Below are 18882 nucleotides of genomic sequence, written 5' to 3'. Positions count from 1 at the left end.
AGGTTGAGAAAATGGAAGCTGGGGCGGGGACAGCACAGCAATGGTGTGGTCTTAAGGCCTAGTGTTGGCATGGGGGTTTGTTTAGTAGGCTTAGGCCAGGGCTTTCAGTAAGCATGGAAGTCCCATTTGCAAGGCGAAGAGACTGTTAGCCCTGCACCAACAAACTGCGTAGCCTGGGTGGGGCTGAAGTAACTGTTTTGTTCTGGTCTCTTTGTCCACCCCTGAAGGAGTGGACTTCTGGCTTTGGCCGGAGGACCAAAATCACTCCGAATACCCCCAAATGACCCTGCAACAGCCTGGAAATTGAGGCACAGCTCCAAGGGAGAAACTGAGGCATGGCTACCTGACACTGAAAAGATAAGAGCCTACTACAGGCAACCTTCCTTTTGAATAGCTTCAGACTACTTCAGCGCTATTACCAGGAAAACCCATATTTGTAACTGAGTGTTTAAATGTCAGTATGGCAGAGCAATCTTGACACATGTATGCCAAATGCAGATAAGAATAGAGGCCAGCTTATAGAGTGCACACTTGGACAAAACTTTTTTTCAGGGTAAATGGGAGTTCTGACAAATAAGGACTGTAGGATCAGCCCCAAAGGGAGTAGTCATAGCTGTGTCCTCACCAGCAAACTTTGTAGCCACATTTCACCACCAGTTGTAGCAATAGTGGAAGATGTAGCATACGCAGGCCTGAACCCTATCTGCACTATAGCTTCCACTGGTGATGCAGTCAAGACCCCAGATAACATCTTTAGTCTACAGGATACCTGATTAATAGAGGAGGCATGATGCTCTATTACCTTGCACCTTTGCTTAGCTACTTCCACTGGTGAAAAGTGAGACTAAAGTACTACAATTTTGCTTTAGTAGTGAATTCCTTACCCCACCCCCACTCTCACTCATGTAAAAACCTGGGGCTTGGGACAATGGAAGATCAAGCCAACTGAGCTCTTGGGAAAGAGAGTTAGGTTGAAATTAAGGTTCTAGTAACAGAGTCTCATCTCAGTTGCACAGCTGGAATAGCTGTAGTAACTCTATTGATTTAAGTGTAACTACTCTGGATTTAGCCTGGCGTAACTGAAATCATAGTCTGGCCACCCTTCACAATGCATGAGTGCAAAATTCCCATTAACTTCAATGGGACCAAGATTTCATCTCTGTACTTAACTATTGTTAGGTATGGATGTGATGGGTTGGACCGCCCCTTCTGGGATGCCACCTGAGGCACTGGGATTTCACTGACCTGAATTAAGCTCTCCAGCCTCTTGCAGCACACACACACACACACACACAGGTAGGGCCAAACCCAGCTGCAGTCACAGACTGAAGTCAGCTCTGTGTGAGAGGACTCCCCCAGCACTCACGTACATACCCCTTTTGGGAGATAAACCCAAAATAATACTGTCTTGCACTGTACAGAAAAATTTGCACAGCGCAAGCCCATAAAAATCCATCCTCTTCTTCAATGTGAAGAGAGATGTGAATAACTCCTTTCCCTCCCCCCATTATAAATGACAAACTGGGTTTAATAATAAAATAAGTTTATTACCTACAAAAGGTGAATTTTAGTGAATATAAGCAATAACAGACAGAACAAAGCAGATTACTAAGCAAATAAAAGCAAACACACAAACTAAGCTTGTTTCACTAAAGAAACTGGTTACAAATAGTAATTTCTCACCTTAGATATTGTTGCAGGGAGATTAAAAAAGAAAAACTTCCTGTAAACAGATCACCATTTTATATGAGGGAGAGTGAGTGTAATGTGGAAGATGTTAACACGTATTTGCTGTGGTGCTCTGGTTCTAGGGGAATGAAGACAGGAAAAAGGAAGTATTCCTTAATCTCAGCCAAGCACCATTTTATTGTCTGAGTGAAAAGGTAACACAGGTGGATAGTCACACTGCCCTTCAATCAGATTTGTGTGGAAAGCATTCAGTGGGGAACAGTAGCCGCCTAATGTCACAAAGGAAAGAGGTTTGCAAGGGTAGCACATGCTGACCCGAGAAGCAGTATAGACTGCAGGTGATCAGGGCGGATGCACATTGTTGTTCCTCCCATGCCACTTTGAAAAATAATGTAGGTCTCTGACCACCCACAAACAGAGCTTAGGACACCCAAGTTGTGTCCCTTTGCAGGAGCCTGATAAGCTTTTCAGGGGAAAGGCTGAAAGCCACTGATCACCAGCCATTAACTTGTCAGCAGAAACAGCCACGCAGCTGATCTACTGCCACAACTCCACCAGTGGGAGAGCTAGAAAAGACAAGGTGCTGACAGGCCAGCAGCATTGTAACCAACATTCTTTCTAGAGCATCTCCAAGCACAATTAGGTAATGCTGGGGTAGAAGATCAGTACCCAGTGTATTCTGGAACACCCATTGGTGCTGGCACTCAGAGCAGCTATAGGAAATTTTAAGAAAGAAGTCCTAGTACAGACAAACCCCATGAGACTTTTTTTAAGGCAGCTACACAGGTCTCCAGCTTGAGACTTCAGGTATTGTTACAAGCCGATGCCCTTCGAGCTTGGGTTCACCCATTCTTCTTCCAGTTCAGTTCTTGCTTCCAGGTGTTTTTCAGTGTCTTTGGGTGGGGCGGCAGAGGAGAATCATGATGATGTCACTCCTGCCTTATATAGCTCTTGTGTATGGTGGGGAACTCTTAGTCTTCCTGTGGATGCTCCAGACAGCCTATGAGTAATGGCTGCCACAGCCCTGCAGAAACTTGAGTGTGAGTCACCTGGTACTGGACCCACCCCTTGGAGTGTTAGTGTTCTTCCATTGGAAGACAAAGTTCTTTTACAGTCCACTGTTTTTGCTAATGGGCCATTAGCCCTTTCTGGCTTTTCCATTGTTGTACTTGAAGGGCTACTTGGGGGTGACACCCAAAGTAACATGTTTGGAATACAGATACATAGTCAATAATCCTAACTTCAAATACAAAAATCATACAGGCATACAAATTGGATAATCACATTCAGTAAATCACAACCTTTCCAATGTCTTACATGTACCATCTTGCATAAAGTATATCTGTTATGTCATATTCCTATCATAAGCATATTTTCATAAAAAAAGTGGAGTGAAAGGTCACAATGGATCCACAGCAAAAGAACAGATCTCTTGATGTTTCCTGATCACTTATATGGTGTACTGGCCACATAAATAAAGCAGCTTTTGTCTTTCAAATAAGGTACAACTATTCCACATGTGTGTGATGCAAACAGCAAAATGTCTGAAATAGTTTGTAAGCTCCTTGGGCACAGATCATGGCTTATCTGTAGTGAGAAGCACCATTTGGATGCCATTAAAGTAATATAGAATAATTACAAGCATTCAGCAAGGCAGCCTTGAGGTCTCTATACTGAACCTATACCCATCACAAGGGAAACCCCTGACTTGAGGCCCACCTGTATCTTGTTGGTGTTAATTAAATTAGGCCCTAGTCCTGCTCCCACTGAAGTCAATGACTGCATTCCAACCTACTTAAATGGATTAGGCCTGTACATAACAAACTATATGACAAATGCTGAAAGTGAAACCAGAGCAAATGCTTAAGCTAAAAAAAAATAATAATTAAACCTACATAATTTTGAGCTTTCCTCTGTACTATGGAGAGCCTGATCCTGCACACCAGAGGCATCAAATCATTTAGGTATATTCTGGCTCTTCTTCAGGTTTAGAGCTAGAGATGAGCCCAAGCAAAAGCCACAGATCTGAACTCTTGCCAACTTTGTGGAAGCTCCAGTCCACATCTGAATTGGAACTTTACAGTCTGGACCCATCTCCAGTTCTAGAAAGGACAATCAAAGCAATATATGAAGCTCAATTACTGAATTCTTAAGAGCTGCCCTTTATTTCTAGTGAACAGCTAAATATAAAGAACAAAAGTGGGCTGTTTGACAGCTGCTGCATTCCAGGTCGGGGGACGAAATGATCCCTTATCTACTACATAACAGAGATGTTGTGATGTTTAGTTTAATCCCTGTGAAGTATATGGAGATGCTTAGAAGGAAGATGTGGGATATGGTAACCGTCAAGTTTGTAGTGGTAATGGCCCACACTATGCCCTCTAAACTTCAAATGGGCTCATTTTACAAAGTAAAATAAATAAATAGGTTCAGGTTTCCAAAGTAGTGAAGGGGATTTAGCCACACATTTTTCATTAAAATTAATGGAAGACCTGGCTCTCTTCCTTCCATTGCTTTGAAAATCTCCTTATCTATCTCGTTACTTGTTTGTGAGAGCCAGTGAGTAATTTCAAAGAGTCAGCCACCTCTCCAAGTAGGAAACGAGATGGCTTATTGAATAGCTTTTTAGATGTAGGCAACAAAACATGTAAACCAAAGCCCATAGGAACCTACCAAAAAATATTATTCTGCCTTTCAAAGAAATTGGTTGGAGTGACTCAGTAATAAACTATTCTGGTCTGTTAAATGACTTTTTGTAACACTTAGCAAAAAACAGACTCAGCTTTGTTACAAGACATTTTTGTCTACAAAACAACTTCCTAACATGATCAGCCACGGATGAAAGCTTTTGCATCATCTGCAATCTACCTGAGAGTTTGTTTACACATTCAAGTAATACACATTATGGGGGAGTGATTTCTAACACAGACAAATGTGTTGTACATTAATTGGTCTCTTTAGACTCTGCAGGTGCACACTAAAAGTTTCCTAGTGTGCTTTAGCATAGTAGTGTTGTTTGAGCCCCATGTGAAACAAAGATTTGCCCAAGTACATATTGCAATATCAGACCCAATGTACACTTCTCTAATTAACTCTAGACTAGAAATTTTAGAAAGATCACAATCAGGGAGACGTCCATTACTTTACTTTTTTTATTTTTTTAGTCTCACTTCAGAGTGCAAATTTGTCTATTTGTAATCAAAATGTAAAGACAAAGATGGGCTGAAATATCTGCTAAATTATTCAGATTTGATCTAATGCAATAAGCGCACTGTATGCAACCAGATATGAGACACTTGTATTTGAGCGCCCTTTAGAATAATTGCGTTGTCGTTGCTTGCGTCATTAAAATAGCTGAGAAAAAGGATCACGTTTATTAAGAAATCTGAGATTTGGCTAATCATCTAGGCTTAGTTACATTTTTATTTGACTATTCTGCTGTGTGAATTCTCTGAAAGGTGGCTGAGTTCCCAAAGATGAAAGCGTCATAAGTAGGCTGAGTGAGAACAGTTATAATTCTAATCTCTTAATCACTGGTGAACACTTTAATTCTCTATTAAAATGAACTATATCATCTTTTTTAAAAAAAAACAAAACACCAACCACCACCTTGTATTTCATAAACTACCTTGCCAACATGTCCTCTGATATTTGGAACACACATCTAAAATAGATACAAAACTTGCCCACTTCATATCACAAACCATACGTAACATACTCTTCCTTTAGTGTATTTTATGCTGGATCTTGGCATGGATGTAACCTGTATGAAGACTGGGAAAACTCACAAGTCCTGTTAAACAAAGGAATATGCTGAGAATTCAAGCCCAGAACAGTAATGGTGGAGAACTACATGCATCTTTTGGTATCACTTGTGCTACTATACCAAAGCGAGGAGCTAGGATCTCTATCTTAAAATATCTGATCTGTGTTAGTCCACAAAGTTGCACTCCTTTAAACAAGGTGTGCTTTTTAAACCTACTTAAACCAATGTAACTTTGTATGTGGAGACACTTGCACCAGTTTAATTGGTAGAATTTCTATGCTGATGAGACTTTAGGTCTGTTTTCTTTCAGTATTCTACAGTTCTGTGGACTGCAGATGACTTTTCTATAATGTCTCTTATTTTCTAACTTGATAATTCCTTTTAATTCAGATCTAAATTGTGGATGGCTTATATTTACCCAGTGATTTTCTTGGTGATTTACTATGGGCCTGATCTTGCAACCCTGTCTCACATGAGCTTGTACTGTTGACATCTAATGTACCCATTTTCACATACTTGCCAAACTCTGGGAATATGGTTGCTAAGAAGGAGGAAGTGGTTTTGGGGGCAGTAATCTGAGGTTCGTAAAGAAGTCGATGTTGCTGGTTCTGGCTTTAGGGCCCAAGGCTCTGTTCCATGAACAAGAACTCCTCTCTTCACTCAGTGGTGAAGAATCAAACTGACTCCTAGTGGCTTCCAACTAGTCCCTTTTTCCCTGAGAACTAGGAGAGCAGAAGGAGTTGGAAAATTAAGTCCACAAGGGTAGTCATATTGGTAGTACTAGCCTGGAATAAGGCATGCTGGGAAATAAAGGAAATAAATTAACTTTACCCTTCTCCCACACATGGAGGGAGACCACGAAGGAAGTAGCTTATACTGATGGTCTCTCCTGAAAGTTGTGCAAACCCCTTTTGTTTATGAGGGTTTGTGTAATCCTTAGTACACTTGAGATGCACCTTTTGAGAAGTCTCAGAACAAAATGTCTGAGATACTGGATGTATTTTATTACCTTCTTGGGAGTGGACAAAAACAAAGACCACTGCAAGGGGAATTTTTTTTCTGGTTACAAATCTCAGACCTCCATTCTTTTGCTGGACTTGGTGTAGCAACTAAATTTCATTCAATTTAAGAGCCAACACTTTCCAAGTGACATAAATTTCAGATTGATAACTTCTGAGATTTCATCAGATTCTGTTTGTGCTCATGTTATTCCATGATGGCATATTTTGTATACAATTATTTCTCTCCTCCCCTCCTGTTAGTTTTCATTCCCACAAACTTTTCACTTGATTTCTTGAATCAAAGTCTAACTTCTATCAGTTACCCTTGGCGTAATAGGAATGTGAGTAAATTCTTTTTATGGTTGCAGAGAAAGTCATGAAAATGACTTCAGTGTACCCTATAGGCTGAAATCAGAAGACAAATAACCACAAATTTATTATTTTTAAATTATTTTTGAACATTTTGGCTTGGCAATATTGGATTTTGTACCATCCTGTCTGACTTGTTTCATGACCTCCCTGTCCTTAGAACTGATTCACTGCTTATCCCGTCACATACAAATTTAGAGGACCAATATAAAAACTAGGTTGTTACTTTCAAGCACAGTAAATAACCCAAACACCAATTCTTTGTCTGTTGTGAAGATTAAATGCAACAGAAATTCTAAACAGGTAGAAAAATGACTGTAGCAAGAACATAAATAAGATTCACAGAAGTCACTGGTTTTTTTTTGTTTACAAACTGAGATTGCAGCTAATGTCAATTCATTCACAGCTGGCTGGCTCTCTCCATGCCAAAGTTTCAAGCATGCAGCCAATATTAATGGGAATCTACATCAATACATTTCTATTCATTTTTAAAGCAGGTTTTTTATAGTATTGAATTATGGATCAATGAAGAGTTTGAGATGACAACAATACAATGTTAAATAAGCCTATCTAGTGATATATTCTACAGTATTTTTAAAATAATCCGTCACAAAAGAAAAACCCTCTCAAGCCATGAAACCTAATAAAACTCTCAACAGTTGCCCTCAGCTCCGAATCTAGGCTAAGAGCTTGGATCAATTTTAACACTATCCCTACAGAGTCATACATCTGGCAATTTGAAATCCTTTTACTGCAGAAAACAATGGGATCATCACCTTTCCTGGAGCACAGCAATTCTGATGCTGTTTCCACTTTTGCTGTTCATTTAAAATAACAACCTAACTTCCTTTTAACCACATGTTGAGCAATGATAGCTTTCTAGCTCTCCTGAATCCTTGCTTCAAGCACATCCATCTCTGCAAAAAACCTTTTCTAGAAAGACGACTCGATGGGCCACAAATAGAAGTTCAGACACAATGCTGTAGAGATATACAGCCCTTTAATTCTAAAACTGTCTCTCCCAATGCAAGTGGGTAGAGCATGTTAAGCATTTTTGCTTTTCAGCTTTGCAGATTGAATCCAAGCGTTTAGTCATAAGTGAAAACTTTTTTGTTTGTATCCTAGGCCTCACTTGTGCATGCAACACAATGACATGGTTAGCAGCCTCTCCTATGGAGAGGCCCAATACTAAAATAGCACAAATGTTTTTAGGAGTAAGTTTTTTTTTGACAGAACCGAAGGATGTCTCTAATAGCGGCATGAGTGCTATGTTTGCGCTCAGATTGTAGCAATGAAAGTTACACAGCCATTAAAAGATTCTAGTGTTCAATCTTTACCCAGGGTATCTATTCCCTTTTCACAGGTTAGTAGATTGTGATTTCCATATTTCAGGCAGTTTAAAAGAATGTCTGGTTTAAAGATAAAGTCAAGGCAGTGGTGAGATTTTTATCACCATCATTCCCCAGTCCCTCAGCAGTTTTCTTTTCTAGTACTATATACCATATCACTTTGGATACCTAGAGATTTAACTCTGCTATCTGAGAATGAAATCTTGCCTCATCCCCATCCCCAGGGGGCACATCAGTTCTGCATTGGACAGCAGAGATCAAGGACCCCACAACTCCTGCTTACAGCAAATCAGTGCTATGGGGCAGCACAGAAAAGGAGCTTGAGGAAGAAATGGAGAGCCACCCACATGTAGTATGAGGGTATGTGTATCAGCCGTGTCTATGCTGGTGCTCCATGTATGTGTATGGTATTTGGTGTATGTATGTATTTGGTATGGGGAAAGGATTACTTCCCTTCCCTCCCCCCGCCACGATCTCTTGCATGTCTCTGCACAAAGTAGGTTTCCTCAGGTTCTGTACAAATGTTGAATTTGTCCCTGAGAACTAGATGTAGCTATTTCAGTTTCTAGCTTTTAGTGCAGATTTCCTAATGGTTGGCCCTCTTGATGGGTTAGTGAGAACATCAGCTACTTAGTGCTCATTAAGAAAGTGACCAGTTTGCCCCCTGAAATCGACTAAAATGGAAGCAATATATATGAAAAGGTTTAGGCCTCCCCTATTGTATTTCCAGTTCTCTAAAGGTTGCAAAAGTCCTCCAAGAAAAATGAGAAGCTAGAACCTGCCAATTTTGATATTTCAGTGTAAAATTAAAGAAAGCTGGGGCAAAGAATCTTTGCAATTTCAGGAAGATGGATTATTACTCATATTGAAGCAATAAAGAGCAAACACTTTTTGCTCTGAAATTCCCATTTAAAAATTGATGGGAAAGTCCTAACTATATTGGATTAGTGAAAACTAGACAGACTACATAATGAAGAATAGTAATTTATTATGGGGTTTTTGTTTAATAAAATTACACTGAAAATATATTTGCACACAAGAATACACTTATGAACATTTCAAATGTCACTATAACACAAAGAAAAATACCTCTTACTATAACTTTTTCCCAAAACAAATAGCTTATTTTCCCCCTAAAGGCTTTCTTTACCCAATCAAAATCGAGGCTAAAATTAATCCTTTACAGGAACACATAGATGTTATTTATATATGCACACTTACACAAAATTTAGGGATAAGTTCTGCAGCCTTGCTGCAGGCAAAACTTCTGTGGCAAATTTGCCTGCATTGGGACTGCAGAATCAAGATGTAATTATCATAAAATTTCAGTCCTTTTATATAGTTAAGTTTGCCAGTGATAAGCATAACTTTCTCCATAAATATTTAATCAAATAATCTCACACTTTACCTTAACAAGTATTTACAAAATGTATACTAAAGCTCAATCCATTCTGCATAAAAGTGACCTCAAGGATATATTGGTGCTACCATGCTACAATTTACACACAAGAAATATGAAGGCAATTGCTAGTTTTGGAAGGCTTACACCTCTTGTTGATATAATTTAAGGAAATTAACCTGCAGAAGAGGTCAAATAATTTCAGTGCAATTAGTCAGTGAAATTACCCATTCATGACTTGTAAAAAGTACACTGCGGTAATCAGTCTGAAAGGCTTGCTTTTGAATCAATTATATAGTTCTTTAAGAAATGTATCTTCGTTCCATGTTTGCAGGTCATCATGTGTCCGTCATCTACTGGTGATAGGAAGAAGTTGCATAGGGACTTTCCTCATCCTCCTCTCTGTAGGGGGGGGAAATTAACATCACAGTCAGTTTAGGAAGATGTATAATTGACATAAGTCTCTTTATCAGGAAACTGCTGTCATAAAGCAGACACCCACATCTATCCATGATAAAACACAATGATCTGACCACTTTCTACAGCTGTAGTTACATCACTATGTATATTGTATAGTAACATTATAGATACTAAGTAACAGCTTCAACAAGAATATGAAATTGAAAGTAGGTTAAAAAGCAGCAGCAGCACAATACTCATCATCATCATCAGAACCTGTGGTAGGAAACAGGAATAGTGAGCTAAACTTTACATTCACTACATCCCCAATTCTGCAGGAAGCAACGTGAGGGACATGTGAGTGCAGAACCTGTCCCATTTTTAGTGATGTTGCTCTCCCCTGCCTTCCTAGATCACTGGTGTGAATGACAAGAATATTCTTGGAAAGAGGCTGTTGTGCATTATCATTATAGGCGCTTCTAGGCACTACTGTAAGACAACTGGAATCCTAGTGCTAGGTGCTGTGAAAACATGAAGTAAAGACAATCCCTGCCCCCCAAAGAACTTAGAGTGATACCCTCTAAGGCTACCCAAAGTTGGGAGCAGGAAGAAGCAAACCTGTAACCCAGAATGATTAGCTGAGTAAAAACCTCCATTCTACTCTGGCCAGCTGCTGAGTTGGCCATCTTCCTTTACATTATTTGCAGACCAGGGGAGAGGGATGAGGCTGAAAGGTTACATTCAAAAATCAAAACCCACTCTGAAGAGTAAATTTTAGACAAATTTCAATGATTTGCACAAACCCTTATATCTAGAATAATTTGATTATGAGGGGAAGGATAGATAGCTCATTAAAATATTGACCCATTTGATTTTGGTGGTAAACATAGCAGACATTGTTAGCTTTCAAATTAAAAATGCAACACCAGCTAAACAGGGTATGAGTAAGAGATCCTGGGGAAGAAAATTTCTTACTATTTTTTCTGTGCTCCTTAAAAGGAACAAACTATAGGACATCATTTGTATCATAATTGTATAATTTGTGGATGACATGGAACTGACTGTATTTCAACTGGCAACACTTTCACTAAGGAACCACGTACTTTTAGACCTCACAAAAAACAAAGGAAATTGGGAAAGCGGAGTGTCAAAGCAAACAGCCTGAGAGGCCAAGAAATCGGTATGGCTGTCATTTGGACTCAGTTGGTAAGCTGCAGGTATAAAAAGCATTCATATATAAATTCAGCCAACAATGAGGCAAAGAAAGTCAAGACTTGGGTTCCACAGCCTGTAATACATAAAAATGCACTGCTATCAAATAGATTCTGAGGAAATTCAACTACATAATGTGGTATTTGTTAATATTAATTAGGGGCTCACTTTAACAAGTACTCTTGTCCAGCTTCAGCTCAGCAGAGGAGGAGGCCTGGCACATAAAATCATAGGACTGGAAGGGACTTTGAGAGGTCTTCTATTCCAGTCCCCTGGACTCAAGGCAGGATTAAATATTCTGTCTAGAAAACCATCCCTGGCATGTGACTGTCTAACCTGTTCTTAAAAACCTCCAATGAGAGATTCCACAACCTCCCTAGGCAATTTATTCCAGGGCTTAACTACCCTGACAGGAAGTTTTTCCTTATGTCCAACCTAAACCCCTCTTGCTGCAATTTAAGCAGTGTTTATAACAAAATATGCTTTAAGTACAAAGCCAAGAACTCCCCACATACATACACAATATGCACCTACTGTGCAAAATGTTTAATTAACAAACATGTTAAGCATACTTGGCTATGTCTGTTAAATTCCAATCTGAAATTATCTTCCCTTCTTCCAATAGCAGATAGAAGGAATGTACCAAAAGCATGCCTGCATCATATGATGGAAATCTATGTAAAAAAGACTTAAAAACATGCACCCATGTGTTTGCTACTTAAGGAAACATGGTCTGGCCATTGCTTTTTAAAATGCTTGTTCACAGTTTTTTAACTTCTGTTATTTAAACATTTAAGTGTCTAGAAAAACTTCTAATTTTTCAGTCCTCCTATAGTTTGGAAACACTTAAGATACTTACCGTGCTGTAACTATTAATATTTATAAAACACCAGCAGAGAATGGAGCAAGTGCTTTAGCCAAATGCAACCGATGCTTTAGCCAAACAAGTTATTGGGTGGTTCACTACAGGGCTAAATTTAATAGCCTGTGATATACAGCAGAGATCACACTCAATGATCTAAAAGTCTAAGCTCTACAAAAAGTTATAGCTAGCTTTTGGTGCAGATGATGTTGTTTTTGTTTTTTTTTCACCCGTTTATACCCTGCTTAACACAATGGGGTCCTGGCCCATGACTAGGACTCCTAGGTGCTACTGCAATACAAAAATAAAAAGACAGCATCCCAGCCCCAAGCTGTTAGTTCAAACAAATGCAGCCGAAGTGTTCATGTCATAAGATCTGATCATCTTATTGGAATGGAACGGTTTGGTTAAGCAATTTTGCTATTGTGCAGCCTGTGGATTATCACTGAGTATGCATTATTCAGAGCTCTGAGTAGCAGCAGAGGCACTCAAGCTGCATCTCTGCCAACTTGCATAGCAGTGCATTGATTACCCTTGGCTCCTATTTAGACAGTTAACTTTGCAATCAGAAGAGCTACAAACTGTTTTTAAATCAAAGGCTGAGTTTTATCGAAGTTGATGGCACATGTCCCCAGGAAAGATTCCAACTTGCCCTAGGCAAATGAATTTTTTTCAATCCCAACATTACAAAACTCTTATTAAACATACATAATTGAACTTATGTTTTTTTTTTCATCAATCAAAAGAATACTGCAGGTATGTTTGTCAAGTATGGATAAAAGAGGACCAGGGAGAATGTGGTACAGGGAATATCTGATTTGGCGTAACAACCTATGCATGGTAATCACTGAGGCAAAATTCAAATAACTGTACACATCTGTCTTAGAAATATTTTTATTGGGTCTTTTGAGAAATACAGAGCTAGAAGAACTCTGCCTAGAAAAGTAGGGGGATTACTGAAAAACAATTTAAGGTCCCCTTTCCTGCCTCTTCCCACAAAGCAGTGAGCTGGAAAGAGAGTAGGAGAGTAAAACATCTGATAAATGTTTATTAAATGCAGTCTCAGTATAAAACTTTCATTTACAAAAGTTGCCCTGAGAGATGCTGTTACTTCAAGTTCCATCCAAGTTCTATCCTGGAGACACCTATTCTTGGCCACTGTGCAATGGGACCTCATTGTTCACGGTAGCATTAACTCCGGTGTCTGGTACCCCATATGAGCAGCCACACTTGTGCTACTGTGTCCTCACTGGTGCTTCACTCACCCATGTGTGCCACTAGGACTTCTGGGGGCATATCCCATGGTTCTTCATGCTGCAGTGAGCTGACCCACTCCAATTCTTTCCCAGTGGATTGTTCAGAAACTGGTTCCTTCTGGGCACATGGGGGGAAGCACTGGGCTATCCACAGTGGAGTAGTTTAGCTTGCATTCCTTAGGACAAAGTAGCAGTTTAGCTGCCCAAGTGAAAGCTTTGCTTTTGGCTTCAGCCGATAGCACAGGATGGACCAGCTGACCCACACTGAAAGCACCCTATTTTACATGATTCAGGAGAAGGGTTAGGGCCAACACCTGAGTAGCAGCCTGAGTTAATTGCAGTGAAGACAGACAAGTTTTTTCAGGATAGAGACCATAGTTTGTAAGGTAGTCCAGACTGTTCCTTCTATCCCTGCACAAGGAAGGGAACATGGCTGCCTCCACAGCACCATTCTCTGGACAATGTGGAAAGCTCTGGCCTCTAGAGGATTCCCTGGAAACCACAATGATCCCTGAGGTATCTGCTAGCTTGAAGGTGAGCCCTACAGCCTCCACCCTCGGGGAGACTATTTTCACACCACCATTTAAACAGAGTGGGGGCATCCTTACAAAATGTTCTCTCACTGAGCTCGTTCCTTTGGGTTTTACTCTGGGAGGGATGATCTAGTGCTATGTGACTAAAATATTTCTCTAAATAAAGTTTTTGTTGACATATTACATTTCACTTTCCTTCATCATACACTTAAATAAAAAATCTGTGGGTTTCCCCTGCCCTGAGACTTTGCGCTTTGCTTGGATTTAAAAAAAACCCAAAAAAACCCCCCCTATTTGCTCTGGTAACTGCTTGGACAGAATAGATATTTATGATATAGCCCTCTACTTCCATTTGTAGCAGCTGGCTCAAAAGCTTTTATCATTCATCTTTTATGCAGATAGGATTTAGACACAATAAAGGAAGAATCTGATTCTAAACCACTCTTACTTTTGGCTGTGTCCTTCATCTCCTTGAAGGGCGTTGCCAATTATGTAAATAGGATCATTACTTCAGTAAATATTTACTCACATAATCCTTAAAGTAATTTCCAGTAGGCCTACAACTTCATTTGAAAGAGATAATGTTGTTTATAGGTATGCAATACATCTTATCTCAAATCATTCTGTAGCTTAATATTTAATGAAAAGTAAATAATACTGTATTTTAGGTTTAGACAGCATTGTGCAGGGTAGTGACAGCAGTCCGCTTTTGAAAAACTTCATGGTGAAGCCTTTGCTACTTGTGTTACAATTACCTTTTTCCATAACCATCTCTCTATTTACAATGACATGCATGATCTAGTGGTTTTCCCACATTTTGAATGTGTTTAGTAATACCAGGAATTTCAAGGACTCCCTGGAATGGCTCCCTGGAATGGCATGTTCTTAACTATAGTAATATGGACTTCTCAATCGTTTTTTTTTTTTTGCTGTTTATTTTCATTACATTCCAACCAGCACAATAACATTCACAGTTCTGAGAGCACAGAAGAATCTGGCTCTGTTACACTATCCTTACTGAGTAATACCTTACTCAGTTCAATGGGGCTACTCAGAGAAAGTTTAATACTCAACAGAAGAAAGGGTGGCAGAATTGGGCCCGTACTGAACACTGATCAATGTCCATGAGCAGCACATCCAGGTGCAACACACAGTATCAAACTCAAAATAACAAGCAAATAACATGACAATGTCCATATATGCAGTGCAAAAAATTAATGATACTTCCACCTTCTCTTCTATTAATATAACGCATCTTGTTCTTGTGAAGAGGGATCTTTGGTATGAAAGAACAATAAATTTACATTCATACACGTCATGATTCTAAAATTGATCTGCAATCAAAATGGATGACTGTACAGAGAACTAGTACTAGAGAAATGACTGCTGAAGTCTCGATACATACCGCTAGAAACAGTCACACTTTGTTCTTCTCCCGCCGACACAGCTTCTGCCACTCAGAGTGGGTTTTATTATGCCAACAAGAGACAGCTCTCCCGTCGGCATAAAGCGTCTTCACCAGATTCGCTGCAGTGGCACAGCTGTATCAGTACAGCTACGACGCTGCAGCACTGTACGTATAGACATGGCCTCAGTGTGTCAACCCAGGGTGGGAAGCTTGCTGCCGCAGGCTGCGTAGACCTACCACTAGTACCAATAGAAATGGGGAAGGAGGGACCTAGTGAGGGGCTCTGTTCCTGAGAAATCCTATTTAAATATCTCATATCTGGTGCATTCTAAAGGCAAGATATTTGCTTTCTGGACTTTTTTGTTTTTATGAACATCTGGGATCAGTCAGCAGTATCCACCGTGAAGTGAACTCTATCTAAAGAAGGGAAATCACCCTACCTTCCCTTCAGTTTAGTCACAGGGGACCCGTTGAACACATCCCTTTATGGCACCTGTCACCCTTGTTAAAAGTTTACTTGCTTCATTTCTCACAAAAGCATTGGGAGGCGGTAAACGTTAAGTCAGTTCTGCAGATGAGTAAGCTACAGGACCTATGTAATTTGCTCAAGGTCACACATTGGTAAAGCAGAGAATATATTTCCCAGGAATTCTGTCTCCTCTCCTCTAACTGCTAGACAGAGCTGCTGGTTTTCTAGACTGATAAAATACGTTCCTCTACATGCCATGTCAGTATAAAGAAACCAGACTGCTATAGTAAGCAGTCCTACTCTGATAATTACTTGTCATTCAGGCAACAGTCCCCATGAATGGCAACCTGAGGACTATTTCAGAGTAACAGCCGTGTTAGTCCGTATTCACAAAAAGAAAAGGAGTACTTGTGGCACCTTAGAGACTAATCATTTGAGCATATGAAGTGAGCTGTAGCTCACGAAAGCTTATGCTCAAATAAATTGGTTAGTCTCTAAGGTGCCACAAGTCCTTCTTTTCTTTTTGCGAACCTGAGGACTAGACTGCCTATCCTTTACACAGGGGAGTAGGAAGAAAAAAGCATTTTCACCTCCACCCTGAGACTGCATATTTGTTTTTTTTTTTAGATGCTCTTGTCTTGTAACTTGTGGCACTTGGTACTTGAGGCAACCCAGTCTTAGTACCTCTCAGTCTAGTGCGGCGTTTCTTGCTCCATCATAGTTTGTATCAGTGGCATCTCTTTGAATGGTTTTCTTATGTCATCTGTTGTCCTCCTTCCACCCAGACTTTAGCTCCACCTCTCCTGCTTTCCCCACTGGCCAGCAGAATGGTGCAATACATAAAGGAAGGTTGCACATTACTATTTTTCCTACAGTGCAACAAAGGAGTTTCTGAATACCGCCCAGGGCTTTCCCTAGGAAAATCTGCCTATACACCTCCCTTTACCCTAGGCTGTGTGCAGATAACATGACCTAGCCCGAAATCAGCAATAGGAGAGACTGTCAGTTTTCAATGGAAGCAAAAGCCAGATACCAGGCTTTTTAGCCTAACTAAACTATTTAACCAGAAACGAATAATTTGCACTGGTTAATATTACTGGACTGCCAGTCAGTATCACAGTGGGACAATGTAGGAGAATAAATAAGATGGAATTAAGCTAAAATGGAAAAAAAAATCAGAGTTTGAAGATGTTTCAATCTCACATGACTCAAAGACAAAAGAAAAACTCTCAAAGTGAGATGACCCATCATTATGAAACAGGAATTAGACTGTTTCTCAGTTGGAAGTAGTTACCACAGATTTCTTTCAAACTTTTTGTAGTGTTTGTACAGGAGATACATCTCACTAATACAGCAGCAAGATAGCTGAGCAAGCAATTTATTCAGCCCACAACTATTAATTGTAACATGATGTAGGTATTCCTAAAAGAATAATTTGAGAGCATATACTGCATTTTTCTACTCCTAGCACAAATACTCAAATGGAACAGCATCCAGATCCACTACATTAATCTCTTAGCCACCGAAGCCTTCTAAGGCTGTGTCTACACTGCCACTTTCAGTGCTAAAACTTTAGTTGTTCAGGGGTGTGAAAAAACACCCCCCTGAGCGACAAAAGTTTTAGCGATAAAGCGTGACTACACTGCCTCTGTCACATCACAGCGCTGCCACGTGGGCAGTTTAGACATATTCCAAGACAGGGGTGGGCAAACTTTTTGACCCAAGGGCCACATATACATATGGAAATTGTATGGCAGGCCATGAATGCTCACGAAATTGGGGGTGGGGGTGCGGGAAGGGGTGAGGGCTCCGGCTGGGGGTACGGGCTCTGGGGTGGGTCTGGGGATGAGGGGTTGGGGGTGCAGGAGGTGCTCCAGGCTGGGACCAAGGGGTCTGGAGGACAGGAGGGGGATCAGAGCTGGGGCACGGGAGGGGGTCAGGGGTGCAGGCTCTGTGCGGCGCTTATCTCAAGCAGCTCCCAGAAGCTATGGCATGTCCCCCCTCTGGCTCCTACACAGAGGAACGGCCAGGCAGCTCTGCGTGCTGTCCCGTCAGCAAGCGCTGCTCCTGCAGCTCCCATAGGTTGTGGTTCCCAGCCAATGGGAGCTGCAGGGGCCGCGCTTGGGGCGGTGGCAGTGTATGGAGCCCCCTGGCTACCCCTACACGTAGGAGCCAGAGGGGGGACATGCCACTGCTTCCAGGAGCCGTGCTGAGCAGGGAAAGCCCCCGACTCTGCTCCCCAGGGAGAGCTCGAGGGCCAGATTAAAACGTCTGGAGGGCTGGATGCAGCCCTCGGGCTGTAGTTTGCCCACCCCTGCCCTAAGATAACCAGTGAAGTCCTTACAGCAACTGGCTTAAAGCGGCACTGTGAAGTCCGCGTGTGCATAGCTGCTCTGAACCCAGGTAAATACAGTACAATACAAGGAGGATGCTTTCTGAATAAATGATGCCCTTCCATAATGCTTTGGACTCTGCCATGTAATAAGGCTCTCTTGTGCACCATCTGTTTTCAAGTAGGGAGGAAATACACAAATCTAAGATACATTAGTAAACAAATTTTAATGCTGATTACTGTTTGTTCAGGTTCTGTAATAAATAAGCTTCAGTTACAACTACTTCTAAGAAGTATAAATATCTGCTGGTATCACTTTATTTTGAGAATGTATTGTAGGCTATGCTGAAAATTCTAATTTAAAATGAGATCATCTGGTATAACCTTCAATCCAGGGGTCTGACCCAAAGCCCAGTAAAATCAAAAGAAAAATGCCCACTGCCTTTAATGGGGTGTGGATCAGGCACTAAATCCTACTTATATTATTTCTGCAAGTAGACCTGGTGACTTCAGTAATTTGCCTGCCTGATTCCTGCAAGTAGGATTTGGCTATAAAAGTTAATCCCCTCTTTTCACTAGTAAAATACTTCACTTATTTTTCAAAAGTTGAGCACTGGCTGCTTGGTCATATTTTTGCTGCACTAGAAAGCCCTGATACTGCTTTTGTTGATGGTAGATGGAAAAACAAATGAAAATGTCACTAACAAGTTGTACTGGATGTTTGTTGTCCAAAAACCCCTACACAGTAAAAATTGCTCAGGGGAGACTTGGTAACAGCAGCAGCAAAAAAGAATTAAAAAGCCACACCCTGCAAGAAAAGACCACTCACTGCAGAAAA

At 40.6% G+C, this 18882-nt stretch overlaps 1 protein-coding gene across 1 annotated transcript in view; it reads right to left on the bottom strand.

The window, feature by feature from the left end:
* Positions 1–9189: 9189 nt before the first annotated feature.
* The window catches only part of LYSMD2 (LysM domain containing 2), a 30489-nt gene continuing 20796 nt past the window's right edge, over positions 9190–18882 (bottom strand). The window contains exon 3 of the mRNA XM_084641060.1: positions 9190–9975. Coding sequence (XP_084497186.1) covers positions 9927–9975 — 49 coding nt within the window. The 3' untranslated portion in view covers positions 9190–9926. The remainder of the gene's footprint in view (positions 9976–18882) is intronic.

Source organism: Lepidochelys olivacea (genome assembly GCF_965140295.1).
Source record: "Lepidochelys olivacea isolate rLepOli2 genome assembly, chromosome: 10".
Taxonomy (NCBI): Eukaryota; Metazoa; Chordata; order Testudines; family Cheloniidae; genus Lepidochelys; species Lepidochelys olivacea.
The sequence above is the reverse complement of the archived record's forward strand: the minus strand, read 5'-3'. Positions and strand labels throughout refer to the sequence as shown.